The 25,580-nt window shown below is 41.9% G+C and overlaps 1 protein-coding gene across 6 annotated transcripts in view; it reads left to right on the top strand.

Moving 5' to 3' along the window:
• LOC128325220 (protocadherin beta-16-like) overlaps nucleotides 1–25,580 on the top strand; it is a 157,488-nt gene that overhangs the window by 14,326 nt on the left and 117,582 nt on the right. The window contains exons 1-2 of one of the 6 annotated variants that reach the window (XM_053250780.1): nucleotides 7,434–10,045; nucleotides 13,855–14,007. The exons of 2 other annotated variants lie outside the window; for them this stretch is intronic. In XM_053250780.1, coding sequence (XP_053106755.1) covers nucleotides 7,619–10,045; nucleotides 13,855–13,875 — 2,448 coding nt within the window. In that variant the 5' untranslated portion in view covers nucleotides 7,434–7,618 and the 3' untranslated portion in view covers nucleotides 13,876–14,007. Of the gene's footprint in view, nucleotides 1–7,433; nucleotides 10,046–13,668; nucleotides 16,308–25,580 lie in introns of those variants that run through there. 3 more of the 6 variants (XM_053250769.1, XM_053250778.1, XM_053250772.1) reach the window with 3 other exon arrangements.

Here is a 25,580-nt window from a genome sequence, read left to right as displayed (position 1 = left end):
AGTGTGGGAAACTGAGGATTAAGAACTGGGGAACATTTGTGTGTATTCTTGCACATCACTCAACGTTGAAGGGACTACCTTGTCCACCAAAAGCTAATCAGTCTACGGAGTGCAACTTGGATAGCTTCCCTCAATGTGTCACAGTATCTGTGGCTTTATTTATTTATTTACTTATTTACTTATTTACTTACTTGTTTATTTATTTATTTAAAACATTTGAGCTGAGAACTGTTGTAGCAATTGCTTTTGGACTGGAAGCCAGGATGGAAGCTTGTTGGGATGTTGTGTAGGATAAGCACTTTTATTTTTTGTGAGTCACCCTGAGAATGTTGTGAGTTTGTTATAAATAAGGTTCTGGTTGTTATGTAGGGAATGAGCATACACAGTCTCAGGCTTAGGGATGTAGTTAAAATTTATGTCGAACACACCGTGCAAGCTTACAAGGGCAGAGCAAGAGCTCTGTCTTCTCAGACAGACAGGAAACTAACTGCACACAAGGATTGCAGCACTTTCCTCGCCGCCCCACTACTGACTGCGATTCGCTTGGCAGGAACTAGGACCTTTTCAATTGTGGCCCCTTGGCTTTGGAATGCTGTCCTGGAAGAGCTTCACAGGGTTCCCTCTCTCAAGGTTTGTTTGTTTTTTTAAATCTGAAGACCCATCTTTTTAGAGAGACTTCTAAATGTTTTATCTGCAGAGTATGTCTCTGGATTTTTAACTTTTCATTTTTAAATTCTTATTTAGCTGGATCTTTTAAAAAAAATTATTTAGTTGATATTGTTTTTTATGTTCTACTAAATTTGTGAATCGCCCTTAGCACCATTGCAGTGGAGGGGACAGCTATAAATATGGTGGATAGATAGATAGATAGATATATGGATAGATTCTATTAAAGACTTGAGCTGTGTCAGTTCTTTCACTTTAGTCAAAGTAATGGAGATATCTACTTTTTCATGGATTATGAAAAAAGAAACCAAATATGGCATGAGTGTTAGAGTGATAGATGGAGAGGTCTTTGGGGGACTGCAGGTCTTAGTCATGGAATCCTCCAAAGCTGAGGATGAGAACAGTAGCAATATTATGAAGATCAGTAGTAATATTATTCACTTTTGCACCATACCTGAGGATTCTTCCCTGATCACAAATGGCAGCCCTTTTCAGTACCAGAGAGCAAAACTCTGGAGAGAACAAGAGAATCATTTGGTCTGAGGAGTCAAACTTTCATTTTGTGTTAAAAGCTACTGTGGATAACTATTACCAGCTTGCGAGCGAAAGTAGCTTGGATGGCAAAGAACTCTCAAGTGTAATATCTCCACACAGCCCTTGACTGATGCTTTCCCAAGCTCAGTTTGATAAGAATTATTCAGATTGACTCTGATGTGAAAAACAACTCTACTCCTCTGTTTGAGGTTTCATTGTATTAAATCCTTATGCGAGAAAGTGATGTTCTTGGTCTGCTGATCCTTTTGCTCTGTGCTCTAAATCTGGACATGAAGCAGAATGCCAGAGTGACCTGCTGGACAATACTATGCAAGTTTACTCAGAAGTAAGTCTGATTGCACTAAGTTGCAGCCTTACTCCCCTTTGCCTGGCAAAGCTGGTAATGATCCTGTAGCTGCCAACAACTCTTTCTGTTTTGAATTTGGAAACTTGCCTGCATGCTTTCTGATCTCTGGAGTATGAGCAAATACCAGAGTTCCAAGACACAGTGAAAGCTTTTGAGGCTGGTGCCTCACCCCACCCCACCCCATTGTCTGAATTGTTCTCATGGCTAAAAATGGCAAATCTGTTTCTTCCACTATCCTCTTCAAAACAGTGGACCTGTTCACATGATCATTTGAATATGGATTAACTGCAAGATAAGATCAGGAGTGGAAGCAAGCAAGTGGTTGGCAGTCCCACTTGTACACCAAGAACCTGCTTGCACACAATTGCTATATACTCATCTGCCTGTGACCATCCAAATCCCAACACAAGCACCACCCCTCTCTTCCCTGGCCTTCCAGCAGCTAGACCATATCATGGCATGCCTTGCAATCCCTGCAAGGGCCTCACTATGTCACACAACTCCCTCCCATTGGTTCCCAGGGAAGAAGGGGTGGGCTCACCAATTACAATCTCACTTGGATCTCTTCGGCCATGTTTGGACAGTACCAGCTGTGCTCCACTCACCCAGGAGGGCAGGACACTCACCTGAGTGAAGCCCAGACACTTCAACCTTTTCCTGCCATCTTCTGCAGACTGTGAACTCTCCAGTCTGCGAGCACTGCAGCAGGGAGGGCAGCCCACACCATGCTCAAGACAGTGTTCACTGTTACACAGGTAGCCACACAACTCAATTGCATTGCCTCTCCCTGAAGCTCCGGGCAGAGATAGCCAAAGCTGTGGACAGTGGGGCAGCTGGGATATCAGTGTTCCTAGTACAGTTCTTTACAGCCAGGTCATGCCTGCTGCTCCAGGAAGTGGGGAGGGTTGGGGCACAAGAGGGCACAAAGTGAGGAGGAACCCCCACCCCACCCCACCGCTGTGACAGAGGAGCCAGAATCAAGGGGAGGGAAGATACACACACACACACACACACACACACCAAGCTGGATGGGGGATACCCACTGGTGAGTATGTGCCCGTCAATGCGCTTTAGGAGCACTTGGTTTTCTGCTCTGCATGATGATATGTGCCCAGTGACCTACTCTAGCTTAAACCCGGAAAGGAGGCTGCAGACACCACTGCTGTTGCTAATCGATCCAAAAAGCTCTCCTGCCTCTTCTGCTGAGTCCCCACTGTGACACTGCTCCAGATCTCTCCCATTTTCTATGAGCATCTGCCTGCATCTGGGGCAGTGGCCACCCCTTGGCACTCCTGTGGCCACTCTTTGGCTTGGCAGCTGCAACAACCAGTAAAGTTGTGCCTCATGCAAACAACTGGAATGTTTGGTACACCATACTCCGGCTAATTACACAGAGATGATGACATTGCATGTACAGTAACTCACCAGGAATGGTTTCAGTAGGTAGAGAGCAACATGCTCTATTGTCCCATGAACAGTATGTACTGAAATATTTCCCGGTGTGTTAATGTGCACGTAACGGCATCATCTCTGTATAATTAGCTGAATTGCAGTGTTCCAGACATTCCAGTTATTAGCAAGCAAGGCCTCTGTGACATACATGACAACTCAGGAGAAACAATCACCCAGGAGAGTTTCTCTATTAACCAGTGTTAGCCACATTATGTGATATCACTTCTCCTTGTAGCTCAGCAGAAGCAGCTGGGAGCTGTGTCAGTGTGTGTGTGAAAGAGTGACTCCAAGCAATAAATGCTGACAAATGTATGCCTTTTTCCGTGTTTCACATAACACAAACAATATGTACACTGACCTACAAAATGTTCCATCTGACAGTTTTATTTACCCAGAATATTAAGTAAAAGGAAAAAACACTTTTTGTTTAATTTGGTGCCCAAGGTGACTGCCTAGTAAGCCAATATGGTCAGACTGGCCCTGTACCTACCATTTCCATAACTTTCTGCTTCTTTCAGACATAGCTGAAAATCCTTGTTTTGTTATTTTTGGCTTCTCTTGCAAGTGAAGAGAACTTTCATTCTTCTGAGCTTATTCTTCTGAGCCTTAGCTGTCCTCTCACCATCTTCACAGCTTCTGACGACTCTTTTGTACTCTTCCATGGTTATGTGCCCGTCCTTCCATTTCCTATACCGTATGTGTCCTTTTCCCTTCTTAGCTTTTCAGGGAGCTCTCTGTACATCCACACTTGTTTCTTTAGATGTCTCCAATTGTTTCCAAACAATTGTTTCTTGCTTAACCATAAGATCACTCCTCTTCCATAGAAAAATACATTGCCTCTAGTTGACTTGCTGTCATCTCTACCTTCAGCTCAGTTGCCATGCATGTATTCCACCAACTTGGGTTGCTCACATGCTGATACTACTAATTCCAGATCTGCCATGCCCTTTAAACACTGTTATTCATTTAGGTGCAATCTAGTCCTTCTTTTTCGGTGAATTCATTTTCCTACACAATATTCCAACTGCTGCTGCACTATCAGGACATGATATAGTTCTAATTAGCAGTCTCTTTGCAATTTCCATTCTGTAGTTTGCATTTCTTTCCAGAGACTCATTGGATTCCTTGTCCTTTAAGAAACCAACTTCTATTGGAGTACTCATCCCGTTTGCCTTTGTTAATTTACTCAATTAAGTCTATTATTTTTTTGCCTCTGATTGAGTGTAAAACTTTCATCTTCTCGTCTTTTTTTTGTATCCTGAGATACTTCATCCAAATCTTTAATATCTACTTCTTTATTTAAATTCTTCCCTATCTCATCATAATATTTCTTATCCTGATGACAAACAATCAGCCTATCTACATATATAAGAATATATGTCCATCTTCCATCTCTGTTTCTAGGGTACAGACAAGGACCACCTTTCCCCTCTCTAAATCCTTCTTCCAGAAGCAATTGACTTAATTTACCATTCCAATCTCTGGCTGCTTGTTTAAGTTGGTATATACCTTTCTGTAGTTTACACACAAGACTTCTTTACCTAACTTCTCAAAACCTGGAGGTAGCTGTGTATGTGTGTGTACTCTTGGATATCAGCATATAAAAATGGAGTCTTTACATCTAGATGATGCACATGCATTCCCTTAGATGCAGAAATTACAAATAACAGTCTAATTGATGCATACTTAACTACTGGTGCAAAGGTCTCTTCATAGTCCTCACCCTATTTCTGTGCATACCCCTTACAACCAACCTGGTTTTATATCTTTGGATGTCTCCTTTTTCCTCACATTTTATGGTAAATATGCATCCTATAGCCTTCCTGTTTTTCGGTAATTGTACAAGTGCTCATGTCTTATTCTTTGAAGTAAACCAATCTCTTCCTTAGCAGCCTGTATCCAATTATGTGTATCCAAATTGGGTATCCCTTTTATTTTATGCCCATCTATGGATTCAGGTATTTTCTCCTCTTTTGCCTCAAAAGAAAATCCTTTGGGTGGGATCCCTTTATGTACTTATTTATTTATTTAATAAATTTGCCTACTGCCCACTACTGAAGTCACAAGGCAGTTTACAGCATAAAACAAACCAAGAATAAAACTGACCAAGAATTTAACAGTTAAAACATAAAACCAGATTAAAATATCCTTAACCTTTATTAATCCTAACAGCCTTTAGGATTAATGCCCGATTCATATACCACAGAAATTCCTTGCTTCAGTCCAGTTTTCCAGTCTACTACTTGGGGATGTACATTTCTGGTAAGAGGAAAAACAAAAGTTTGGCTATGACAGAAATGCAATACCACCAAATCGCCTTGAAAGATGTTCTAAGGTAATGATCTAAACCTCAAGGCCCAGGGGAAATCCAGTACATTGGATCCAGTATAATGTCTGAGTCAAATGCAAATGTTCAAACTGGGCAGATCTTCAGACTGAACTACAAACTGCAAACACACCTGAGACCTGCACATAATGGTTGGCTTTTCCCCATTATATACATTATTAGTTCAGGCTTTTCCTCCTAAGACTGTTGGAGAAAGGCTTTTAGGCTCATAACTTCAGGCTTTTTCTCCTAAGACTGTTGCTGAATGGCTTTGGTACCCTACTTGCATCACTACCTCCTACCTATTAAGGGTCATTATTCTCTGGATTCTCTTCCCACTGCTTGCTTTAGTAGATCACTCTGGCACCCTGGCCTCGGTTGGCCCCATTGAACCTCACAGCAAACTATTATTATTATTATTATTACATTTATATCCCGCTCTTCCTCCAAAGAGCCCCGAGCGGTGTACTACATACCTGAGTTTCTCTTTCACAATAACCCTGTGATGTAGGTTAGGCTGAGAGAGAAGTGACTGGCCCAGACTCACCCAGCTAGTTTCATGGCTGAATGGGGATTTGAACTTGGGTCTCCCCGGTCCTAGTCCAGCACTCTAACCACTACACCACACTGGCTCCTAGAACTAGAACAATCTCCCACTTTTGTTCAGATCAGAATTCTGCAAAGCCAGTCTGATATACACGCTTCTTTTGGGTTTTCATCAGTCTTATTTATGTTCACCCAAGGAACTACTATAGTACCTGTCGAACTGAGGAAACTTCCACATACTCGGAAGTTTGGGAAAAGTATCATTTACTCCACAGAGTGAGTTCAGCTCTACAGTTCCATTTTGTTCTCAAAGTGATAAAACACAACATTTTTGTCCAACTTTAGTAAACAAAAATTAAGTTCCTTTAACTTCATTTAACATAGGGAAGAACAGTTAGGTGAGAAATGTGATATAGCTGCACAGTAGGGCAAAATATAAAGACAGTATCTCGTTTACTTTTGACACACAATCAAATGATCCATGAATAAAAGACCCATGGAGCCAACCCACATGCATTTGGAATTGGTTTGGGGTGGGGTAGAATTCTCTCTCTTCATCATATGCTTTTTGCTAAAAGTCTCTATTCTCAAATTTGGTTTTTTTATCCCTAAAATGGAAAACCTTTACTTCCCTATTAGTTATCCAGTTTCTTCATGTCCCCTCTTAGATACCTTTGTTGCTAAACCATAATTCCATCACTAATGACCTGAATACAAGCCCAGGAATTTAATATATTGAGCGGAAGAAAATCATATGGGAGCTCAGTAGTTGGAGGTTTTACAGTTTCCATTCTGCAGTCTCAGTGATAGCACACGTGTGAATGTGGGTTTCTTTGAATCAAAAGGGAATTCCTGTCACCAGGCTTTTCCTGTATGATTTGTTCCTATTTAAGAAATGAGATGAAATAAAATAAAAAAGTGACTATGTCTCACTATCCCTGCCAAAGTATATACACAGAGAACCGCATTATCAGAGATATAAATGTTACATCCACTTGAAAGTGTGACATTTTAGTCCCTTCACACAGGGTGCCCCATTTCCATCTCAGTAGTTAGAATGTTGTTGAATGATTGGTGACATCACAGCTGCTCAGTCAATGAGGTCATTCACACGATCAAAAACTGTGTTCTAACTGGGTTTCAGAGCTATGTGTGCTGCCAATTATTGGTTCTTTGGAAACAAGGTAGGAGGAAAATACATAGGTTTTCCTCCTACCTTGCTTCCATACAATTGAGAATTGGCAGGACACAAAGTTCCCAAACCTGGGTAAAACAGTTTTTGGTTGTTTGAATGACCCATGATGATAAAGGGAGCTTGCATGTGAGAGCCAGATTTTAACTTGTTTTTAAAAATATTACAAACAAAGCAGCCTTCCTTTTAAAACACCCAGATCTTTCTATGTACTATAGGTTGGTAGGGGAATAAGTTTAAGGAAGTCATGTTGGAGTTCAAACACAAGGTGGTGGTATTGCACAACACAGAAGAGATTATGGAGAAATAGCTGCTCTCCCAGAGAGCTCACAGCCATTAGAAAAAAAGAATCCTCAAAGAGAAAGGTTGCAGATCACCTTCATACAAGCAAATCTTCAGAAATTGCAGGAGGAAAAAGCCACTATATCAATTATAAAAAATAAAACTGGCAAAAAGAGACAATTGCCTTGGATATATGTAACAAAGAAACAAACCACCGTGCATTTCAGATCTACTTCAGTGTGAAGTGAGGACAATGGAAATACATCTCAGTAGCAGGCAAGTTTTATTTTATTTTCTGTATCTCTGCACGTGTGTACCAATGTGTGAGTCTATCCACTATTCAATGCCTGAGGAAAAGAAAAGAGGGTTTCTGGTAGCTAATGTGCTAAAAGATTTGAAAATAGATGTAAGGGAGCTGTTTGCTCGTAAGGCTCATCTGGTTTCTGAAAACACCAAGCAGTATTTTGAGCTAGATGCTCATTCTGGCAATATGTTTATGAAGGATAAAATAGACCGAGAAGCTCTGTGTGGTCAGACTGACTCTTGCATCTTATACTCAGAAATTGTGCTGGAAAACCCATTGCAGCTACACAGAATTGAAGTTCAAATAGAGGATGTGAATGACAATTCGCCCCAATTCTCTAAAAGTCAATTCCTTTTTGAAATACCTGAACAGACTCCCACAAATACCCAATTCCCTCTGGAACTCGCTCAGGATTTGGACAAAGGAGAAAATGCTGTTCAGAACTACACACTTAGTCCTAATGAACATTTTAGGCTAGATGTGCAAAGTCATAGTGATGGCAGCAAATATGCAGAACTAGTACTGGAGAAGCCATTAGACCGTGAGAAGGACACACAGCTGCTCCTGATTTTATCAGCTGTGGATGGAGGGATCCCAAAAAGAACTGGCACAGCACAGATAGTCATAGATGTTCTAGATGCCAATGATAATTTCCCTCAATTTAGTCAATCTCTTTATAATATTAAAATACCCGAAAATACCCTTCTTGATAAATTGGTAACAAAAATTGAAGCTAGTGACAAAGATCTTGGTTCCTATGCACACATCACTTATTCATTCAGTCAAGTGCCAGGCAATGTATTAAGATTATTCAAGTTGAACAAAGATACTGGGGAACTTACTATTGCAAGGACAATAGATTACGAGGAAAAGAGTCATTATGAGATGAACATCAGAGCCACAGATGGAGGGGGCCTCTCTGCTTACTGCAAAGTCATTGTGGAGGTTGAGGACAGAAATGACAATGCCCCAGAAGTCACCATCTCATCCATCACCAGTCCTTTATCAGAGGACTCTCCCCCAGACACAGTGGTTGCCCTCTTCAGGGTCACGGATCAAGACTCTGGAGACAATGGTAGAACGGCCTGCACCATCAACACAAACCTGCCCTTTGTGTTGAAAGCCAATGGGAATAATTATTACCAGTTACTAACTCAAAGGTCACTGGACAGAGAAAAAGATTCAGGTTATAACATCACCATCACAACCACTGACCGAGGCTCTCCCAGGATCACTTCAACAAGAATTATTAATGTTCAAATCTCTGACGTCAATGACAACCCACCAGTATTTCAGATGTCATCCTATGAAATGCAGTTAGATGAAAACAACATACCAGGTCTGCTGATAGGTTCGGTCCATGCTGTTGACCTGGACACTGAGCAGAATGCCAAAGTGACATACTCACTATTGCCTGGGAAGGTAGGTGATGTCCCTGCATCTTCCTACATTTCCATCAATTCTGAAACTGGGAACCTCTATGTCCTCCGTTCTCTGGATTATGAGGATATAAAAGAGTTTCAAGCAACAGTGAGGGCCTCCGATAGCGGCTCCCCTCCACTGAGCTCAGAAGTGAATGTCCGAGTTCTGATTGTGGATGAAAATGACAATGCCCCCTTCATCCTCTATCCTCTCCAGAACAACACCTCCCCATCCAATGACTTGGTTCCCCGCGGGGCAGAGGCAGGCTACCTCATCACCAAGCTGGTGGCAGTGGACAGAGACACCGGCCAGAACTCTTGGCTTTCCTATGAACTACTGAAGGCCACAGAACCAGGTCTCTTCACTGTGGGGGCCCAGAATGGAGAAGTGAAAACCATGAGGCCAGTTAATAAACGAGACATCTTCAAACAGAAGCTGGTTGTGGTTGTCCGGGATCATGGACACCCTGCCCGGTCCACCTCTGCAACCCTCAGTATTCTTCTGGTGGAAGACTTTTCTGATCCCTACATGAAAATTATGGAAATTCCTAATGGTGAAGTAGTAGAGGAGGAAGATCGAAGTCTGACTATGTATCTGATCATATGCTTGGCAGCCATTTCATTCATTTTCCTGCTTTCTCTTGTGGTGTTTATTGGCATCAAGATTCAGAAGCAAAGAAAGATGATAGAGGACTACAATTCTACACCTAACTTCCCAGCAGGATCTAATTTCCAGGACAATCATGTGGATTCCAGTACTGGACCACCTTCCCAGGCTTACAACTATGAGGTGTGTTTAGCTGGTGGATCTCTGAACAGCGAGTTCAGGTTTCTCAGGCCTCTGTTTCCAGTGTTTTCTGTGGAGCCTCCTAACCCACAGGTGAATCCAAGGAATTCAGCTGGTTGTCCCCAAGAACTCCTCAGCCAATCAAGGGAAAATCAACTTACCAGCGAGGTGAGGATACTATTTGAAAAGTTTTGATATAGTTAAATTTCAAATTCTTAAAATTTGAACATCTAAAAAAATCCTATTGGTCACGATGTAGTACAGTTTTTGTATTAATTGAACTTCCTCAATCCTGAAAGCACTGGATTGCAGAAAATATGTATGAGTGTTTGAAATCTATCTTCCACGTCCTGTCCCCACCATCCCTGTCCATCTCTATTCCAAAATCTCTGTTCTTGTCACTAATAACATAAGTAGAGCCCTGGTGGATCATGCCCAAGGCCTATCTAGTCCAGCATCTTGTTTCACACAGTGGCCCACCAGATGCCTCTGAGAAGCCCAGAGGCAAGAGGTGAGGGCATGCCCACTCTCTCCTGCTGTTACCCCTGTGCAGCTGATATTTAGAGGCATCTTGCCTCTGAGGCTGGAGATGGCCTATAGCCATCTACTCCTAGTACTACTACTACTACTAGCGATTATTCGATTTGTCCTCCGTGCATTTGCCCATGCCCTTTTTAAAGCCAACCAAGCTAGTGGCCATCATATCCAAGAGCAGAGAATTCAGTAGATTAATTATGTGCTGTGTGGAAAAGTACTTCCTTTTGTTCCTAAATTTCCTGGCCTTTAGTTTCATGGGATGACCATGTGTTGTGAGGGAGTGTTGTGAGAGAGGGAGAAATTTACTCTCTCTGTCCACTTTCTCTAAATAATGTATAATTTATACACCTCTCCCCATAATGACTTCTTTCCAAACTAAAGAGCCCCAGATGCTATAGCCTTGCCTCATAAGGAAGTTGTTCCAGGCCCCTAATCATCTTGGTTGCCCTCTTCTGTACCTTTTCCAGTTCTTTCCATTGTACCTTTTCCAGTTCTACAATGTCCTTCTTAAGATATGGTAACCAGAACTGTACATTCTATTCCAAATGTGGCAGCACCATAGATTTGTATAAGTACATTATAATATTAGCATTTTCATTTTTTTATTCCCCTTTGTAATGTTCCGTAGTATGGAATCTGCCTTTCTAACAACTGCCGCACATTGAGTCAACACTTTCAATGTTTCTCATTTTGTCTAGCGCACAGTACAGATGCTTGGAGAAGCTTTAAAAAACTTTAACTTTACAAGTGTCCTTGTCTTATTCTTATGAAATGAACCAATCTCTTTCCTTAGCAGCCTGTATCCACTTATGTGTATCCAAATCGGGTATTCCTTTTATTTTATGCCCATCTGTGTTTTCAGGTATTTTTCCCTCTTTTGCCTCAAAAGAATATCCTTTGGGTGGAATCCCTTTATTAATCCAGTTTGAACGTCTCACCCCTAATTGTGGTTTTCAGTCCCCCCTTCTTGATAAGATGTCTCTGCTATATCAAGATTGATGATTATTTATTTATTTTGACATTATCCTTTCTGTTCACCTCCTTCATCTGTTGGAAAAATGAGGTCAAATTATACATTGTAGTGACGTTGGACTTCTGTTTCTCATGAAAGTAGGCAACACTGCACAACTTGAAATTGGAGCCTCTGGTAGGGTCGAGGATTCTATAGTTTTTACTGCCCATTTCATATCCCACAAATATTTGTTCCTCACTTCTACAGTCCAATCTTTCCCTTGGCTCCTTGGGGATGTACATAAAAAACAAACAAACCAAAAGTCTAGATATGACAGAGATGCAAAACCATGAAAAAGCCTTGAAAAATGTTCCAAGGTAAAGAACCAAATCTTAATGGCCCGGAACAACCTTGGATCCAGTATAATGGACTATGCAACGGTCTGAGTCAAATTCACAGTTAGATGTACAAATTGGGTAGATTTTCAGATGTCAGCAACCAAACTTTTCTACCTTGTTCTTTACCAGAGTAGAAGGGAATGAACTCCAGAACCTTGATGTTTTTTATTGTGTTTGGACATTTTCCTTTTGTAGCAGTTCCCAGCAGTGAGTGGCCATCTTTGTGCTATTATACTGAAAAAGATTTTTCTCTGAGCAGTTAGTTACATTTCTTACCTTCTTCCTTCCTTCCTACTAGTGCCTTCTGCTCCTCCCCATTGCTAAAATCTGTACTAGTAAGACAGCTGCAGCCAAAGGTCAAAAGTGTGTGAAACAGATCCACATATATACTTGTTCTCGATCCTTATTTTATGGCCCATAATCCTTCCTCCCCAATACCTTCCTCGTCCCTAATCCCAAGTGAGATTTCCCCCCTCAGCACTCCTGTTCCGTGCTTTCCTGTCCCTCCCACTATTCCCCATGCCCCCTACCACAACTTCTTCAGCCCTCCGCTACCATACCTTTCCTTCACTCAGGCTTTTGCTCCTAAGCCTATTGCTGGATGTCTTTGGTACTCTATGCCATCACTACCTTCTGCCCCTTAAGAATCATTGTACTGTGGAGTCTCTTCCCACTGCTTGTTTTAATAGATCAATCTGGCATCCTGGGCCCCAATGAACTTCACAGCAACCTAGGACAATCTCTCACTTTTGCTTACACCCAAATTCTGCAAAGCCAGTCTGATATACATGCTTCTCTTGGGTTTTCACCATTCACAGTTGTGTTCCCTCATGGAACTGTTGTGGTGCCTGTTGAACTAAAGAAACTTCCACATATTTGTTAATGTTCAGAGAAAGTATCATTGTCTCCATAGAGTGAGTTCAGTTCCACAGCTGGACAGTTGCACTTTATTCTTAAAGTGATAAAACACAACATTTGGTGTCCAATGTTAGTAAACCTAAATGAAGTTCATTAAGGATAGGGAAGAACAGTTAGGAAGGAAATGTGATATAGCTGCACAGTAGGGCAAAATATAAACACTGCATCTAGTTTACAATTGACTCATGATCAAAAGATGCATGAAAAAAGACCCCCCCCTTTTTTTTTCTTGAGCCAGCCCACATGCATTTGGAATTGGTTTGGAGTCTGGCAGAATTCTCTTTCTTCATCATAAGCTGCCTGCCAAAAGTCTCTATCCCCAAATTGCCAAACCATTAGTTCATCACTAATGACCGGAATACAAGCCCAGGAAATGAATATATTGAGAGGAAGATAAACATATAGGAGCTCAATAGCAGAAGGTGTTACAGTTTCCATTCTGCATTCTCAGTGGTAGCACACTTGTTTATGTGGTCTTCTCTTAATCAAAAGGGAATTCCTGTCCCCAGCCCCTCCCTGTGTGATTTGTTCCTATTTAAGGGGCGGTGGGGCGAGTGATTATGACTCAGTCTCCCGACAAAAGTATATACATACAGAACCACGTTATCAGAGATACCAACATTATATCCACTTAAAAGTGTGACATTTTAATTCCTTCACACAGAGTGTCCCGTTTCTGTCTCAGTAGTTAGAAGGTTGGTGAATGTTTGGTGATATCACAGCTGCTTAGTCAATTTCTTGATGAGGAGGGGAGCTTACATGTGAGAGCCAGATATTAGCTTGTTTTATGTATCAGCTAAAGGTTAAAAGGAGAAACATTTAAAAACATTACAAACAAAGCAGGCTTCCTTTTTTTAAAAAGACCCAGATCTTTCTATGTACTATATAGGTTGGTAGGGGAAAAAGTTTAAGGAAGTCATGTTGGAGTTCAAACACAAGGTGGTGGTATTGCACAACACAGAGCCGACTGTGGGGAAATAGCTGCTCTCCCAGAGAGCTTGTAGCCATTAGAAAAAAGAATCCTCAACAAGAAAGGCTGCAGATCATCTTCATACAAGCAAATCTTCAGAAACTGCAGGAGGAAAAAGCCACAATCTCAAAGATTAAACTAGCAAAAAGAGACAATTGCCTTGGATATACATAACAAAGAAACAAACCACTGTGCATTTCAGATCTACTTCAGTGTGAAGTGAGGACAATGGAAATACATCTCAGTAGCAGGCAAGTTTTATTTTATTTTCTGTATCTCTGCACGTGTGTACCAATGTGTGAATCTATCCGCTATTCAATGCCTGAGGAAAAGAAAAGAGGGTTTCTGGTGGCTAATGTGCTAAAAGATTTGAAAATAGGTGTAAGGGAGCTGTTTGCTCGTAAGGCTCATCTGGTTTCTGAAAACACCAAGCAGTATTTTGAGCTGGATTCTCATTCTGGCAATATGTTTATGAAGGATAAAATAGACCGAGAAGCTCTGTGTGGTCAGACTGACCCTTGCATCTTATACTCAGAAATTGTGCTGGAAAACCCATTACAGCTACACAGAATAGAAGTTCAGATAGAGGATGTGAATGACAATTCCCCCAAATTTGCTAAAAGTCAATTCCTTTTTGAAATATCTGAGCAGACTCCAAGAAATACCCGATTCCCTTTGGAAAGAGCTCAAGATTTGGACAAAGGGGAAAATGCTGTTCAGAACTACACACTTAGTCCTAATGAACATTTCAGGCTGGATGTGCAAAGTCACAGTGATGGTAGCAAATATGCAGAACTAGTACTGGAGAAGCCATTGGACCGTGAGAAGGACACACAGCTGTTCCTGATTCTGTCAGCTGTGGATGGAGGACTCCCAAAGAGAACTGGCACAGCACAAATAATCGTTGATGTTCTAGATGCTAATGATAATTTCCCTCAGTTTAGTCAGTCAGTCTATAAAATTAAACTACCTGAAAACAGCCCCCTGGATACATTGGTAAATAAAATTGAAGCAAATGACAAAGATCTTGGTTCCTATGCACACATCACTTATTCGTTCAGTCAAGTGCCAGATAATGAACTAAGATTATTCAAGTTGAACAAAGAAACTGGGGAACTTACTGTAGCAAGTCCAATTGATTATGAGAAAAGCAGTCATTTTGAGATGAACATCAGAGCCACAGATGGAGGGGGCCTCTCTGCTTACTGCAAAGTCATTGTGGAGGTTGAGGACAGAAATGACAATGCCCCAGAAGTCACCATCTCATCCATCACCAGTCCTTTATCTGAGGACTCTCCCCCAGACACAGTGGTGGCTCTCTTCAGGGTCACAGATCAAGACTCTGGAGACAATGGCAAAACAGCCTGCACCATTAACACAAATACACCCTTTATGTTGAAAGCCACTGAAAATAATCATTACCAGTTACTAACTCAAAGGTCACTGGACAGAGAAAAAGCTTCACAGTATAACATCACCATCACAACCACTGACCGAGGTTCTCCCAAGCTCACATCAACAAGAATTATTAATATCCAAATCTCAGATGTCAATGATAACCTGCCAGTATTTCAGACAACATTATTTGAAATGCAATTGGAAGAAAACAATATACCGGGTCTGCTGATAGGTTCCGTCCATGCTGTTGACCTGGACACTGAGCAGAATGCCAAAGTGACATACTCGCTCTTGCCTGGGAAGGTGGGTGATGTCCCAGCATCTTCCTACATCTCCATCAACTCTGAAACTGGGAACCTCTATGTCCTCCGTTCTCTGGATTATGAGGAGATAAAAGAGTTTCAAGCAACAGTGAGGGCCTCCGATAGCGGCTCCCCTCCACTGAGCTCAGAAGTGAATGTCCGCGTTCTGATTGTGGATGAAAATGACAATGCCCCCTTCATCCTCTACCCTCTCCAGAACAGCACCTCCCCATCCAATGACTTGGTTCCTCGGGGGTCAGAGACTGGCTACTTAGTCACTAAGGTGGTGGCAGTGGACAGAGATACCGGCCAGAACTCTTGGCTTTCCTATGAACTGCTGAAGGCCACAGAACCGGGTCTCTTCACTGTGGGGGCCCAGAATGGAGAAGTGAAAACTATGAGGCCAGTTAATAAACGAGACACCTTCAAACAGAAGCTGGTTGTGGTTGTCCGAGATCATGGACACCCTGCCCGGTCCACCTCTGCAACCCTCACTATTCTTCTGGTGGAAGGCTTTTCTGATCCCTACATGAAAATTATGGAAATTCCTAAGGATGAAGTAGTAGAGGAGGAAGACCGAAGTCTGACTATGTATCTGATCATATGCTTGGCAGCCATCTCATTCATTTTCCTGCTTTCTCTAGTGGTGTTTATTGGCATCAAGATTCAGAAGCACAGAAAGATGATAGAGGACGACAATTCTACACCTAACTTCCCAGCAGGATCTAATTTCCAGGACAATCATGTGGATTCCAGTACTGGACCACCTTCCCAGGCTTACAATTATGAGGTGTGTTTAGCTGGTGGATCTCTGAACAGCGAGTTCAGGTTTCTCAGGCCTCTGTTTCCAGTGTTTTCTGTGGAGCCTCCTAACCCACAGGTGAATCCAAGGAATTCAGCCGGTGTTTCCCAAGAACTCCTCAGCCATTCAGGGGAGAATCAACTTGCCAGCCAGGTGAGGATACTACTTGAATAGGTTTGATATAGTTTCATGTTCTTAAAACTTGAACATTTAAGAAAGCCCTCTTGGTCTCTGTGTAGTACAGTTTATGTATTATTTGATCCTCATTAATCAATGAATCTAGATCCTGAAAGCATTGGATTGCCGGAAATCTATATGAGTGTTTGAAATCTTTCTTCTCGTTTCTTTTATTTTTAATTCTGTGTATTTCTGTATTCCAATATCTCTGTTCTAGTCCTTAAGAACCTAATAAGAGCTTTGCTAGATCATGCCCAAGGCCTATCTTGTCCAGCTCCCTGTTCCACAGCGTGGCCCACCAGATGCCTCTGAGAAGCCCACAAGCCAGAGGTGAGGGCAGACCCTCTCTCCTGTTGTTGCTCCCCTGCAACTGGTATTTAGAGGCATTTAAAGGTAATTTTATGTACCTCTCCTCCAAACTAAAAAAACCTCCAGATGCTGTAGGCCTTGCCTCATAAGGAAGGTGATCCTGGCCCCTGATCATCTTGGTTGCCTTCTTCTGCATCTTTTCCAGTTCTACATGTCCTTCTTAGATATAGTAACCCGAACTGTACACAGTACTCCAAATGTGGCAGCTCCATAGGTTTGTTTGAGGGCATTTTAATATTAGCATTTTTATTTTCAATCCCCTTCCTAATGCTCCGTAGCATGGAATTTGCCTTTTTTCACAGCTGCCACGCACTGAGTCAACACTTTCAACGTTTCTCACTTGGTCTAGCTCACAGTACAGATGCATGCATAGGCTTTCTGTAGATCATTGCTGGCTGGCAGGTGGTGCTGTGAAAATTGTGCAAGCTTGAGCTCAGCATATGGCCATAATATCATATCACACAAATCAAATCAAATCATCTTCATTACGGTCTTAGACCAGCATAAGTAGGTACAAGCATAAAATGTGGTGTGGATAAAATGCATGACTGTGAGCATAAAATGAAATACAGTGTATGCCTACAATACATAGGACAGGGTATAATACTGTAGGAATGTAAAATACTACAGGGCTGATAATAAATTATATTATCTGTAAACTATAAAAGCTATTAAACAGTATCACTAAAAGCTCTAAAAATTTAAAAACTATACATCTATAAAATAAATTATTAGATGGGGTGTGGGTAAAAATTATATTATCTATAAACTATCTATCTATCTATCTATCTATCTATCTATCTATCTATCTATCTATCTATGGTGTACTCGTCGCTAATCCCATATGTGGCTGCTCTTGAAGGATTTTGCAATTGAGGGGAGGGGGAGGGGGAGAGGAAGGCGAGTGGCCAGCGAGAGAAAGTGGGGGCCAGTCCGGCTGCCGGGTGGTGAGAGAAAATTGCAGCCAGGTCGGCCAGCTGCTGGGCGGGGAGAGGAAGCGACAGCCAGGCCGGCCAGGAGGGGAAACAGACTGCGGCTGAAGGGTGGGGGGAGAATGAACTGGGGCTGAAGGGAGGGGGGAGACAGTGAGAACTAGGGGTGCAGATGCTCTGTGCCAGGTCAGCTAGTAAAGTATAATATCTGTTGTGCTATATAAACAGTAGCACTAAAAAGCTCTAATATTTAAAAATTATACATCTGTAATATTATCTATGGGCTGCAGAAGATATGGGCTGTGGAACCGTTAAGACTATAGAAACTCTAAGGTTTAAAAAGTTTACAATGAAGAATACAAAATTTCTGTGGAGCCATGTAGGTGGGCTATGTAATGGGACTCTGAGGGCACCCCGGTCCGGACTTGCTGGCTGTCCAGACCCAGCATATCTTGAATGCTTCTGCACAGAACCTGGCAGCATTATGCATGATGGCGAAATCATCATCTGGTGTAGAACTGGGTTGGGCATCCAGGGAGATTGAGTAGTAGCAGCAAAATGTGATTGGCATGAATATCTCTATGGAATGGGCAGAAGAGAAAGATGTGCACTGTAGTTTCGACCTGCCCAGAGTTGCAAGGGCATAGTTGCTCTGCAAGTGGGGACTTTCTGTATCTGCCTTCTAACACGGCTGAGGGAAGGGCACGGCATCGGGCCAGAGCAAAGGCCCTCCTGTGGTTTGGAACTTCTGTGTTAGGTATGCAGCGGTGGAGGCAGAGTATCTGAGTCTTTCGGAGATGAGGAACATAGGAACATAGGAAGCTGCCATATACTGAGTCAGACCATTGGTCTATCTAGCTCAGTATTGTCTTCAAGACTGGCAGCGGCTTCTCCAAAGTTGCAGGCAGGAATCACTCTCAGCCCTGACTTGGAGATGCTAGGGAGGGAACTTGGAACCTTCTGCTCTTCCCAGAGTGGCTCCATTCCCTAAGGGGAATATCTTGCAGTGCTCACACTACTAGTCTCCCATTCATATGCAACCAGGGCAGACCCTGCTTAGCTAAGGGGACATGCCATGCTTGCTACCACAAGACCAGCTCTCCTCTCCTCACCTTCCCTCACCTCCTAGGAGGGAAGTTTGGGGTCCCTCCTAGATAGGTTCTATGCCTGTTATCCTCTGTTTGATAGATGTTTTGACCTGGTCATAGCCAATAGCAAGTAGAAGAGGTGGGTAGAGACCCAGAGCTGGCATTGTAGTCTGGAAAGTCTGTTTCCAGGTAGATTGAAAAGCATCTGGACTAGGAGCAGGACCGTGTGAGAAACCTGTGCAAAAGCTTTAAAAAAACCTACAGTAAACTGTCATCAGGAAAGGCCTTAAGTCTGAAGTGATGTGTGTCTCACTTTCAATTCACTATTTTGTGCCTTAAACAATGAAAAAGGGGACCACAGGTTCCTATTGCACCAAAGGATTTGAAACTTGGAATAAGGGAGCTTTCTGTTCAAATAACTCAGCTAATTGTCAAATGCAATAAGCAAAACCTTTGCCATGATATCCACTTCGGCCATTTTTTTAAAAAAATGTTGCTTCTATTTCAAACTGTGCTTGAAACCCATTCAGATTAAAGTATGGATAGAAGTCACTCACAATGATTTAAAATTCTCTGAAATATTGCTTGTCCTTCCCCCTTTGCAGCAGTGGGCAGGATGGAACAGTTTTGTGCTGGGCAGGTACAAACGATGTGATTGGCCAGCTGTGAATGACTCATGAAGCCTGGCCGACTGGGGGATGCTAGTCACAGAAAGCCTATCAGGAAGAGTGTGATAAATATGTCGATTTCTGGTCATAGCTCACAAGTACAGTATGGGAAAGTGAGGGTCAAGAATTGCATATCATTTGTGTATACTCTTGCGTATCACTCAAAATTGAAGGGACTACCTTTCCCACCAAATCAGTCTACTGACTGCAACTTGGATAGTCTCCCGCAACATGTCACAGTATCTGTGGCTGAGAGCGGAGAGCTGTTACAGCCATTGCTTTTGGAATGGAAGCCACGATGGAGCTTGTAGGGATATGGTGTAGGATAAGCACTTCTTTTTCTGTGAGTGACCCAGAGAATGTTGTGAGTCTGTTATAGGATGGCCCAATAAATAATGCTCTGGTTGTTAAGCAGGGAATGAGCACCCACAATCTCAGGCCAGAGGATATACCCACATTTTGGAAGTTAAAGTTAATGACTAACACATTGTGCAGGCTTACAAGGGCAGAGCAAGAGCTCCATCCTCTCAAGAAGACAGGAAACTAACTGCACACAAGGACTGCAGCACTTTCCTTGTGGCCCCACTACTGACTGGGATTCGCTTGGCGGGGACTAGAGAAAGGGCCTTTACAGATGTGGCCCCTTGGCTTTAGAATGCTGTCCTGGAAAAGCTTCACAGGGCTACCTTGAGAAAGTTTGTTGTTTATAGAAACATCTGAAGACCCAACCTTTTAAGAAAGACTTTTAAATGTTTTATCTGCAGCATATGTCTCTGTGTTTTTAACTTGTAGCTTTTAAATTTTGTTTTAACTGGATCTTATTCTTAGTTAAATTTTAAACATTTTATTTATTTGATATTGCTTTTATCTGTTCTACCATTGCAGTGGAGGGGGGGCTATAAATATGATAGATAGATAGATAGATAGATAGATAGATAGATAGATAGATAGATAGATAGATAGATTCAATCTATCACAGTATCCATATTATTAAGATAAGTACCAATATTATTACTAATATTATTCACTTGCGCCATAATATTATTCAATAAGAATTCTTCCCTGATCACAAATGGCAGCCCTTTTCAGTACCAGAGCTCAAAAATCTAGAGGGAATAGGAGAGCCATATTGTCTGTGTGGGGACAAGCTTTCCCTTTCTGTTAAAAGCCACTGTGGATAACTATTACCATCTTATGAGCCAAAGTAGCTTGGATGGCAAGAAATCCAGGCATAAAGGGCAGGCTCACCAACTCCAATCCGACTTAGATCTCTTCAGCCATGTTTGGACAGCACCAGCTGCGCTCCACTCACCCAGGAGGGCAGGACACTCACCTGAGTGAAGCCCAGACACTTCAACCCTTTCCTGCCATCTTCCGTAGACTGTGAACCCTCCAGTCTGTGAGCACTGCAGCAGGGAGGGCATGCTCAAGACAGTGTTCACTGTTACACAGATAGCCACAGAATTCAATCGCATTGCCTCTCCCTGAATCCCCGGGCAGAGATAGCCAAAGCTGTGGACAGTGGGGCAGCTGGGATATCAGTGTTCCTAGTACAGTTCTTTACAGCCAGGTCATGCCTGCTGCTCCAGGAAGTGGGGAGGGTTGGGGCACAAGAGGGCACAAAGTGGGGAGGAACCCCCACCCCACCCCACAGCTGTGACAGAGGAGCCAGAATCAAGGGGAGGGAAGATACACACACACACACCCACACACACACACCAAGCTGGATGGGGGATACCCACTGGTGAGTATGTGCCTGTCAATGCGCTTTAGGAGCACTTGGTTTTCTGCTCTGAATGATGATATGTGCCCAGTGACCTACTCTAGCTTAAACCTGGAAAGGAGGCTGCAGACTTGACTCCTGCTGCGAATCGATCTGAAAAGCTCTCATTCCCTTTCCTGCCTTTCTGCTGAGTCACCACTGTGACACTGTTCCCAGATCTCTCCCATTTTCTATGAGCATCTGCCTGCATCTGGGGCAGTGGCCACCACCCCTTGGCACTCCTGTGGCCACTCTTTGGCTTGGCAGCTGCAACAACCAGTAAAGTTGTGCCTCATGCAAACAACTGGAATGTTTGGTACACCATACTCCGGCTAATTACAAAGAGATGATGACGTTGCATGTACAGTAACTCACCAGGAATGGTTTCAGTAGGTAGAGAGCAACATGCTCTATTGTCCCATGAACAGTATGTACTGAAATATTTCCCGGTGTGTTAATGTGCACGTAACGGCATCATCTCTGTATAATTAGCTGAATTGCAGTGTTCCAGACATTCCAGTTATTAGCAAGCAAGGCCTCTGTGACATACATGACAACTCAGGAGAAACAATCACCCAGGAGAGTTTCTCTATTAACCAGTGTTAGCCACATTATGTGATATCACTTCTCCTTGTAGCTCAGCAGAAGCAGCTGGGAGCTGTGTCAGTGTGTGTGTGAAAGAGTGACTCCAAGCAATAAATGCTGACAAATGTATGCCTTTTTCCGTGTTTCACATAACACAAACAATATGTACACTGACCTACAAAATGTTCCATCTGACATTTTTATTTACCCAGAATATTAAGTAAAAGGAAATAAACACTTTTTGTCTAATTTGGTGCCCAAGGTGACTGCCTAGTAAGCCAATATGGTCAGACTGGCCCTGTACCTACCATTTCCATAACTTTCTGCTTCTTTTCAGACATAGCTGAAAATCCTTGTTTTGTTATTTTTGGCTTCTCTTGCAAGTGAAGAGAACTTTCATTCTTCTGAGCTTATTCTTCTGAGCCTTAGCTGTCCTCTCACCATCCTCACAGCTTCTGACCTCTCTTTTGTACTCTTCCATGGTTATGTGCCCGTCCTTCCATTTCCTATACCGTATGTGTCCTTTTCCCTTCTTAGCTTTTTAGGGAGCTCTCTGTGCATCCACACTTGTTTCTTTAGATGTCTCCAATTGTTTCCAAACAATTGTTTCTTGCTTAACCATAAGATCGCTCCTCTTCCATAGAAAAATACATTGCCTCTAGTTGACTTGCTGTCATCTCTACCTTCAGCTCATTTGCCATGTATGTATCCCACCAACCTGGGTTGCTCACATGCTGATACTACTAATTCCAGATCTACCATGCCCTTTAAACACTGCAATTCATTTAAGTACAATCCAGTCCTTTTTTTCCGATGAATTCATTTTCCTACACAATATTCCAACTGCTGCTGCACTATCAGGACATGATATAGTTCTAATTAGCAGTCTCTTTGCAATTTCCATTCTGTAGTTTGCATTTCTTTCCAGAGACTCATTGGATTCCTTGTCCTTTAAGAAACCAACTTCTATTGGAGTACTCATCTCGTTTGCCTTTGTTAATTTACTCAATTAAGTCTATTATTTTTTTGCCTCTGATTGAGTGTAAAACTTTCATCTTCTCGTCTTTTTATTTGTATCCTGAGATACTTCATCCAAATCTTTAATATCTACTTCTTTATTTAAATTCTTCCCTATCTCATCATAATATTTCTTATCCTGATGACAAGCATTCAGCCCATCTACATATATAAGAATATATGTCCATCTTCCATCTCTGTTTCTAGGGTACTGACAAGGACCACCTTTCCCCTCTCTAAATCCTTCTTCCAGAAGCAATTGACTTAATTTACCATTCCAATCTCTGGCTGCTTGTTTAAGTCGGTATATACCTTTCTGTAGTTTACACACAAGACTTCTTTACCTAACTTCTCAAAACCTGGAGGTAGCTGTGTATGTGTGTGTACTCTTGGATATCAGCATATAAAAATGGAGTCTTTACATCTAGATGATGCACATGCATTCCCTTAGATGCAGAAATTACAAATAACAGTCTAATCGATGCATACTTAACTACTGGTGCAAAGGTCTCTTCATAGTCCTCACCCTATTTCTGTGCATACCCCTTACAACCAACCTGGTTTTATATCTTTGGATGTCTCCTTTCCCCCCACATTTTATGGTAAATATGCATCCTATAGCCTTCCTGTTTTCTGGTAATTGTACAAGTTCTCATGTCTTATTCTTCGAAGTCAACCAAGCAGCCTGTATCCAATTATGTGTATCCAAATTGGGTATCCCTTTTTATTTTATGCCCATCTATGGATTCGAGTATTTTCTCCTCTTTTGCCTCAAAAGAAAATCCTTTGGGTGGGATCCCTTTATGTACTTATTTATTTATTTATTTATTTAATAAATTTGCCTACTGCCCACTACTAAAGTCACAGGGCAGTTTACAGCATAAAACAAACCAAGAATAAAACTAACCAAGAATTTAAAAGTTAAAACATAAAACCAGATTAAAATATCCTTAACCTTTATTAATCCTAACAGCCTTTAGGATTAATGCCTGATTCATATACCACAGAAATTCCTTGCTTCAGTCCAGTTTTCCAGTCTACTACTTGGGGATGTACATTTCTGGTAAGAGGAAAAACAAAAGTTTGGCTATGACAGAAATGCAATAGCACCAAATCTCCTTGAAAGATGTTCTAAAGTAATGATCTAAACCTCAAGGCCCAGGGGAAATCCAGTACATTGGATCCAATATAATGGACTATGCAACAGTCTGAGTCAAATGCAAATGTTCAAACTGGGCAGATCTTCAGACTGAACTACAAACTGCAAACACACCTGAGACCTGCACATAATGGTTGGCATTTCCCCATTATATATATTATTAGTTCAGGCTTTTTCTCCTTAGACTGTTGGAGAAAGGCTTTTAGGCTCCTAACTTCAGGCTTTTTCTCCTGTTGCTGAATGGCTTTGGTACCCTACTCCTATCACTAGCTCCTACCTATTAAGGGTCATTATTCTCTGTATGGCACCCTGGCCTCGGTTGGCCCCATTGAACCTCACAGCAAACTATTATTATTATTATTATTATTATTACATTTATATCCCGCTCTTCCTCCAAAGAGCCCTGAGTGGTGTACTACATACCTGAGTTTCTCTTTCACAACAACCCTGTGATGTAGGTTAGGCTGAGAGAGAAGTGACTGGCCCAGACTCACCCAGCTAGTTTCATGGCTGAATGGGGATTTGAACTTGGGTCTCCCTGGTCCTAGTCCAGCACTCTAACCGCTACGCCACACTGGCTCCTAGAACTAGAACAATCTCTCACTTTTCTTCAGATCAGAATTCTGCAAAGCCAGTCTGATATACAGGCTTCTTTCGGGTTTTCACCAGTCTTATATATGTTCACCCAAGGAACTATTATAGTACCTGTCGAACTGAGGAAACTTCCACATACTCGGAAGTTTGGGAAAAGTATCATTGACTCCACAGAGTGAGTTCAGCTCTACAGTTCCATTTTGTTCTCAAAGTGATAAAACACAACATTTTTGTCCAACTTTAGTAAACAAAAATTAAATTCCTTTAACTTCATTTAACATAGGGAAGAACAGTTAGGTGAGAAATGTGATATAGCTGCACAGTAGGGCAAAATATAAAGACAGTATCTCGTTTACTTTTGACTCACAATCAAATGATCCTTGAATAAAAGATCCATGGAGCCAACCCACATGCATTTGGAATTGGTTTGGGGTGGGTTAGAATTCTCTCTCTTCATCATATGCTTTTTGCTAAAAGTCTCTATTCTCAAATTTGGTTTTTTTATCCCTAAAATGGAAAACCTTTACTTCCCTATTAGTTATCCAGTTTCTTCATGTCCCCTCTTAGATACCTTTGTTGCTAAACCATAATTCCATCACTAATGACCTGAATACAAGCCCAGGAATTTAATATATTGAGCGGAAGAAAATCATATGGGAGCTCAGTAGTTGAAGGTTTTACAGTTTCCATTCTGCAGTCTCAGTGATAGCACACGTGTGAATGTGGGTTTCTTTGAATCAAAAGGGAATTCCTGTCCCCAGGCCTTCCCTGTATGATTTGTTCCTATTTAAGAAATGAAATAAAAAATAAATAAAAAAGTGACTATGTCTCACTATCCGTGCCCAAGTATATACACAGAGAACCGCATTATCAGAGATATAAATGTTACATCCACTTAAAAGTGTGACATTTTAGTTCCTTCACACAGAGTGCCCCGTTTCCATCTCAGTAGTTAGAATGTTGTTGAATGATTGGTGACATCACAGCTGCTCAGTCAATGAGGTCATTCACACGATCAAAAACTGTGTTCTAACTGGGTTTCAGAGCTATGTGTGCTGCCAATTATTGGTTCTTT

This window comes from Hemicordylus capensis, chromosome 4 (genome assembly GCF_027244095.1).
Source record: "Hemicordylus capensis ecotype Gifberg chromosome 4, rHemCap1.1.pri, whole genome shotgun sequence".
Classification (NCBI taxonomy): domain Eukaryota; kingdom Metazoa; phylum Chordata; class Lepidosauria; order Squamata; family Cordylidae; genus Hemicordylus; species Hemicordylus capensis.
Note: the sequence above shows the minus strand (reverse complement) of the source record. Positions and strands in the feature narration are given on the sequence as shown.